The sequence below is a fragment of the Glossina fuscipes genome, unplaced genomic scaffold, assembly GCF_014805625.2.
Source record: "Glossina fuscipes isolate IAEA_lab_2018 unplaced genomic scaffold, Yale_Gfus_2 114345, whole genome shotgun sequence".
NCBI lineage: Eukaryota > Metazoa > Arthropoda > Insecta > Diptera > Glossinidae > Glossina > Glossina fuscipes.
Window position 1 is genome coordinate 52,985 of NW_024005916.1, and position 7,426 is coordinate 60,410.

At 30.2% G+C, this 7,426-nt stretch overlaps 1 protein-coding gene across 2 annotated transcripts in view; it reads right to left on the bottom strand.

Annotated features, from left to right (window-relative positions):
• LOC119644373 (nuclear hormone receptor FTZ-F1-like) overlaps positions 1 to 3,575 on the bottom strand; it is a 53,263-nt gene extending 49,688 nt beyond the window's left edge. For both annotated transcript variants that reach the window (XM_038043917.1, XM_038043916.1), the window contains exon 1: positions 2,429 to 3,575. In XM_038043917.1, the coding sequence (XP_037899845.1) occupies positions 2,429 to 3,515 (1,087 nt within the window). In that variant the 5' untranslated portion in view covers positions 3,516 to 3,575. The remainder of the gene's footprint in view (positions 1 to 2,428) is intronic.
• Positions 3,576 to 7,426: the final 3,851 nt, after the last annotated feature.

Sequence of the window (7,426 nt, forward strand, 5' to 3'; positions counted from 1 at the left end):
AGGCATGACGTTAGCCAATGCATTGGCTAAGGAAGCAGCAGGTATGGCAGAGGGCAAGGCTGGCAAAGTGCGACCTGTGAGAGGGAGATAGACGCACGAGCTCATCCGTAACATAAGCCAATGAATTCATAGGCATTATGGCAACGCATATTTCTACGTGCCCCAACTACTTATTGGTCACGGATAGTTCCAAGCATAAAGACTTGAGATTTATTTTTATAGATTTGCACCGATTTGGTTTAAATTTGAATCTGGACATATATTTATAGTATTTGAAAGATGACAGAAAATGCTGAGCATCTGTTCCTTGACGGAGACTATAATCCGATAATCTGGTGCCAAGCATCCTGCATGGACTTAGGAAAAAAAAAAAAAAAACAAAATGTAAGAGCAATAATATATAATCCTAGTTAGTGGCTAGAAGGCAACACAGGCCGGTCGGGCAACAGGGCACGGGATAGGAATATAGGCGTGTTTTAAAGGGATAATAAAGTTGCAATATAATCGTTATAGATTTTGATCTAAAGTGTTTCTTGTGAAATTTTAGACGTTCAATTAATTCCCTTAGTCAAATTTTTTTTTTACTTTAATTGAATTAAATTTTTCAATATTCTTGGGGAGCAATCGGCTTCGAATCAAAAATTTTTCGAAAAAAACCAAATAAGAAAATGAAAAATGTTCAAAGTGAATACATTTTTATATTTGCATAAAAATTAAATAAGAATTTTCTTAATTATATGGGGCCGGAAATCATTTTTGTGCTCAAAGTGACATTAAGTGATGCCAAAAGATCCAGCAACCCCATCGTGGTACAAATTTAAATTATTAAGCATAAAGGAAAGCTCTATACTCGCCTTCGAGTCAAATTTCGTACACTAATCATTTCAGTTCAAAATGTTTAAATCGCTCCAATGAACACTCGCTAACTAAAGGGGACCCATATAGTAAATGATTGGACCTCTTTCCTAATCTTTGTAAGCAACGGATCATTAACATTTATGCAACTGATTTTTAGCTTTTTTTCCATCTTAATTTTTGTGGCTTTGTAAATTCTGCGAAACATAATTAAAGACGTGTAAAGACTACATACATAGTCTGGATCTATTCACAGTTTCATAATAGAAATTATCGTCCAGTTATAGTATTTCTTATTCATCCCTTTTTTATCGCTCTCCGTTAGCGAGTACGTTTGAAAGTTGAAATTTCTGCACGCGTTCACGCAGGCGTATACGAAACATAATTAATTGCATTTTAAAAGCGAAGAATAATAATTGAAGCAATTTTCAGCAAGTGAAACTGAAAAACATATCGGGCAAGAAGCAATGATCGATCAAAAGCTTCATATTTGTTATCTTCCTTTCAAAATTTGGACTAAATAGACTAAGTGTGAAAATGATGATATCAAGGCTTTAATTGTCTACGGCCGGCATATGGGTATGTTGACCTCCCACTAATCCAACGATCTCCTTAGGGTTATGTTTATTTGTGTTTCCCTATACTCCTATATATATGAATATTTATAGTCAGACTTAATAAATTTAGTTTTATTCTTTTCAACTTTTCATTTTACAATTCCAAGTTGTGAGGATACATACGAAAAATGATTGGTCAGGCAAGACCGTAATATTTTGTCATGATAAGTAAAAACGGTAAAATCAATAAACGATAATCGGATATACAATAGTACGGTAAAATTGTTTATTTCGCCAATATTCCGCAAGATGAGTGAGTCTAAGGTGAAATTGGAACCGTACACTCCAAGGTATTCACAGTTAATTGATTACAAGCCATTAATTAATTAATGATCTATTGCGCGGACTAGGCCAGATCATTAACACAAGATATATATAAGAATAGGTAAAGAAAACCTCATATAGATCTAGATCAAGGAAAATATCGAATATAGAATGTGTCGCTCTCCTATCATTTCGAAATTTTCTTTTTTTTTTCTTTAGAAAAATAAACTGAAATTTATTGTGCATTCTGTGAAGAAAAGTAAATCGCATCCGAATTCCGAAAGTAAGCTGCCAATTAACGGTATTCTTTTGCAATACTCTCTTAAAAGGTAATCTGTAACAATCGCCTATTAATTCAATGGAGTGCGTGACTGACTGCTAAATGAAGTGAACGAGAATTTAAGAAATTGTACAAGATTCCAGATATTATTTATTTAAGTGTCGATTATAAGTCGATTATACTTAGGCGACAAAAATTGGTCCACGTGCTAGCAGAGAGGAAAGATTTGCACTTAAAATGGAAAAAATGCAATAATAATTTAATAAAAATTTTCAAAGAATTCCGTTAAAGATAGAGAAACATTTTTTTAATTAATTAAAAGCGCAAACGCTGGATTCGGATAGTTATGTTTTCGTTGAAAAAAATTTTTTTTTATGGAAAAAACAATGGAAATGGAAATTAATAGACTTACCTTCCAATTTCATGCCAACTTCGAGACATTTCTGAAAACGACAATACGGACAACGTTTCCGTTGGGTTTTGTCTATGTGACAAGAACGTTCCGCAACGCAGGTGTATACCTTTTTATTTTGAACGGTACGTTTAAAGAAACCTTTACACGATTCGCAGGTTAATAGACCGTAATGGTAACCACTAACTTTATCACCACACACCGGACATAATTCTTCGAAGAGATGTTTGAAATCAATAACATCTGCTGTTGAACCGGAAGTTGTGGCACTAGTGCCACCCAAAGAATTAACAGCCAAATGTGATCCTGACGAACTGGTCGCCCCTACAGCCGGTGGCAGTAATGACATATAAGAAGCTCCCGTGGCAGTAGGGGCCACGGAACTGTTACCGCTCGGACCACCGGCCGATGTTTGATTGTTTAATGTAACCACACCGTTAATAAGTGATATACCGCTGCCACCAGCCCCGCCGGCATTTGTTTGCGAGGTGGTGGGATTCGGACCGGGCGGTGCACCACCACCGCCGCCGCCACCGCCATTGTTACTGTGTTGTGAATGCGAGGATGTTGTGTCCTGATAACCTGTGGGAAATATATATTGAGAGTCGATATTGTAGATATAGGAATATTGAAAATTTGGATTATTGGCAATATTTTGTTGTTGTTGTTGTTGCTGTTGCTGTTGAGTTTGTTGCTGTTGTTGTTGATAATGGGATTGTTGCTGTTGATAATGTTGCTGTTGTTGTTGCTGATGTTGTTGATGTTGTTGATGCTGCTGTTGCTGTTGTTGTTGCTGCTGATGACCTGCCACTGCCGCTTGCGACGAAGGAGTTATATGCAAAGTATACGAATAATCATTGGTATCGCCGGCGTTATTGAAATTATCATTATTCTCATTATTGTTAGCAGCATTGGCAGCAGCGCTCAGCAGTTGATTCGTTGACGATTGATTGGAATTGCCCGTTGCCGTTGCCAATGCCGGACTTGAAGGTTGCTGCTCTTGATCCAATTGCAAAGAAAATGGTGACATATTTAGCGACGAGATAAACGACGCCGTCGCTTGCTGTTGTTCCATTTTTAAAAGCATTTTTAATTAAATAATTTTGGAATTTTTTCAAAATTTTTTTAGGTTAACTTTTACTTTAATTTATTAATTAACAAATTTTTTTTTTTTTTTTTTTTTTTGTTGTTTGTAAAGTTGTTATTTGTTTTTTAATTTTTGTTTTTTTTTTTTGGTTTCAACTTTTCATTTTTTTATCATTTACTTTCAAGAGATTTGCAGAATTTTTTCTTTGTCTGTGTGAGGTGGGATTTTGTTTATGCATGTGTATGTTTACTAAAGGAGAGGGACGGTTTTCAAATTTTTTTTTCGCTTTCTTTTTTTTTTTTTTTTTTTTAATATTTCACAATATTGTTTAACATCTTTTTACTTGAAATGTTTGCAATTAATTTTTACGCATTATTTTGTTTTTTTTTTTTTTTTGTTAAACATTTTTGGTGGTCCTAACGCAAAATCAACAGAACATCTTTTCAAATGATTTTTATTATAATAAAAAAAAAACAAAATTTGTATTACACGGGCAGGTACTTGGGTGGTATTTTTTAATTATTTTATTTATTTTTTTTAGATTATTCTCTCATATAAATTAGAGCTGAGGAATTGGAAGATTTAGGTCACGCCGATTTAATTATTCCTATGTTTACAAAGCTTGATTTTATTTGTAATTTTATTTGGAAATTAAAAGCAAAAGAAATTTTATATTTGATTACTATTATTAATTAATTAATTAATTATTGTAATACATTCTTAATTGATTTATTAAAGAAAATTTAACTGCCAGGGAAGCTTTTTTTCATATTTAGTTAAATTTTGTAAAAATTTACCACAAAACAACACAAATTCTTGTTTAAGGATTTTTGTTAGAAATTTAATAAAATTGTTTGGATTTTTTATCTCGATTTATTTATTATAATGAGGTTTTGTTGTATGTTTTATAATTAATTTTATAATATATGAAAAAAATTTTTTTTTTGTTTAATTAATGTCCTAATTTTTTTATTAATTAAAATAAATTCCATTTAAAATTTTATCTTTAAGTTCATGTTCTAAACCGCAAATGGGAAATAATTATAAGGTGGTATTCTTTTTTATTATTATTATTAGTATTATTAGTATTATTATTATTATTATTATTATTTTTTTCTTTTTTTTTTTTAATAATTAAGACTCGTTCATTTCTTTAAATAATATTCCACAACGTTTTTTCTGTATAGATTCTTAGCTTATTAATATTAATAATAATTTTTTTTTTTTTTTTCATTTATTAAGAGAATCACAAGAATTTTTCAAATTTTATTTTTAATCTTTTTTTTTATTTATTTATATTTTTTTTTAAATTATTTATTAAAATTTATACATTTCTTTTAACAGGTAAAAAAAAAAAAAAACAAAACAGAAAAAGTGTCAAGTTTATACAATGAACATAATCCTTGGGTTGTTATTGTATAAACAAAGGCCACTTTATTTTTTATTTAAAAATTTTTTGTTTTCTTTTTGGGTCTCTTAATTTTTAAAAGTTATTTTCGGTATAATACTTTTATTTATTTTTTAAACAAATTTTTATCATAACAGTTTTGCTTATAATTGTTGTGTTGAAAAAAATTATAATCAAATTTTATTGTTATTCAGCTTTACGCTTGTGTTTGTATTTTATATATTTTTTGATTGTTTTTATTAAATATGTGTATGTATATACATATTTATATACATATATACATATATATACATATATATGTATATATATATATATGTTGCTGCCGAAAACACGACCAACATCAACCACGTATCTCGATTGACTGAAATGTAAGACAAATGTGTGTGCGAGGATACCCGCAGTACACTACTACTCTATTTTTTTTCTTCTTTTTTTTTTTTGTTCAATAGTGTATAGTTAGCAGTCAGCCAAACACACGAGGCGTTTAAGCTAATGTCTACATTAGCGTCGTCAGTCAACCTAACAAACTGTATAGTTATTGAGATAACATATTTTATAAAGTACTATAATACCTTTAGTACTATAGTAGAAGAAGCAAAGCAATACCGTCAGACTCCCATAACCTAGCGTAACATAATCAAAAGCAAATTAAAAAAAAAAAAAAAACCAAAAAGATTCTCTTTTAATGTTATCATGTAAATACAACAGAAAATTCACTTTCATTGAAAAGAAAAAAAAAAAAATAAATAACAAAAGCATGAACGAAACGATGGCTTGCTTACTCATCACTATATAAAAAAAACGAGAGAACATTTGCTTAGATGCATCTCTTTTTCATTTATTCTTAGTATGCGTTAAAATTTTTACTAGTTAAAGCTTTTATTTACTGGCTCCCTCTGTGTATTTATTTCTCTTTTAATTTATTCACTCTTTCAATCGCATTTTATTGAAAGGGAAAGTAAAGCTCTCTTTTGTAGTTAACAAAAATTTATGCAATATTATTTGACGAAAGAGCTCATCTGTTCTCTTGTTATTCACTCTCACTCTCTCTCACTCTCTGTCTCTGTGTGTTTTTCTTAATTACTGTGCGCTCTACTAACCCAGCATTGCGTTTGTGTAGGTTATGCTTATTCGTTTTATTCTATATATTGTAGATCGTCTTAGTTTCTGTAATACTTTTTTTTTTTTTTTGCTTTCAGTAAATGCTCTGGTTTATCACCATTATTGATGATTTCTTTTAAATGTTTTGTAATTCTTCTGGTTGTTTGTTTTTTTTTTTTTTTTTTCTTAAAGGAATTTTTTTTCTTCACATGATGACGTTTTCATTTTTGACTTTTTCTCGCGGTTTCATAGGTTTCATTTATTTTTTTTTCTTTTTTGCTATTTTTCTCTTCATATTTGTTGCATTTGTTCATGACATCGTTTTATGATTTAGGTGTCTTTGCTACTGCTGCTGTTTTGGTCTCGTTTCACTTTTGCGTCCATTTGTAGGTAGATAGATATGTATATATATATATATATATATATATATACGTACATTTGCAGGCATTCGTGTGTTATTGTTTTAACATGCTTCCTATAATTTTTTTATTTTTATGAATTTTTATGTAAGTATTTTTTTTTTTTTTATAAAAAATCACTTCATTTCGATTCAAATCTTTATTATTTTGAATGATTGGTTTTATAAAGTTTAACGCATTTTGTAGTTCAAAGGGAAAGTATAACTAATGAATGCGTGTATCTGGCCGTATTAAGGTTTGAAAAAAAGCCGAGTAATATGAAATTCATTATCTTTTACATTCAATTCGTGAACATTGGGGTTCTCAGCTCGCCCAACAGTCTTTCCGTCCATGATAAACGCAAACCAAATATTACAAAAACTTAACATTAAGTTATTTATTCAATTTAATAGAGATCAGCCTTGATAATGAGAGATGAATTATTTGAACTTGTTTTGAATTCAATGGACAGATTGCACGTTATGAAAGAATTCAGCAATTATTGTTATCTTTATTCACTTTCTTTGCCTAAGTTAAGAACGAAAGGTGATTCCAGGGATGCAAGTAACTATTATTAATGCATTATTAATAATAGATTAAAAAAGTTAATAAGCAATAAAGAAATTGATTAATTTGAAAATTCAAGAGTTGACTAAGGAAGTACTAGTACTAGTGTGCGTTAAGGAGTATTTAAGAGAACTTTTCAAAATTTCAAAAGTTGAAAAATTTGAAACGTTAATGCTTTTTCAATTTCGCTTATGAAACACTAAAGGAATAATTCAGGTAACATAGACATTATCTAAGATTGCACCCTAGTCAACGCCCGTCGAAGGTAGGAGCGATTCATGCAACATTTGAATTAAAATTTGAACTCAAAAGTCTTTTCGTTGATTTGATATAGGCATAGGAATTGAATCAGACGTCGATGTAATTTTCATATGTTTTTTTTTTTTTTTTTTGAAATCTGTACTATTTGGAGCCTAATGTGAACTATATTCTATACA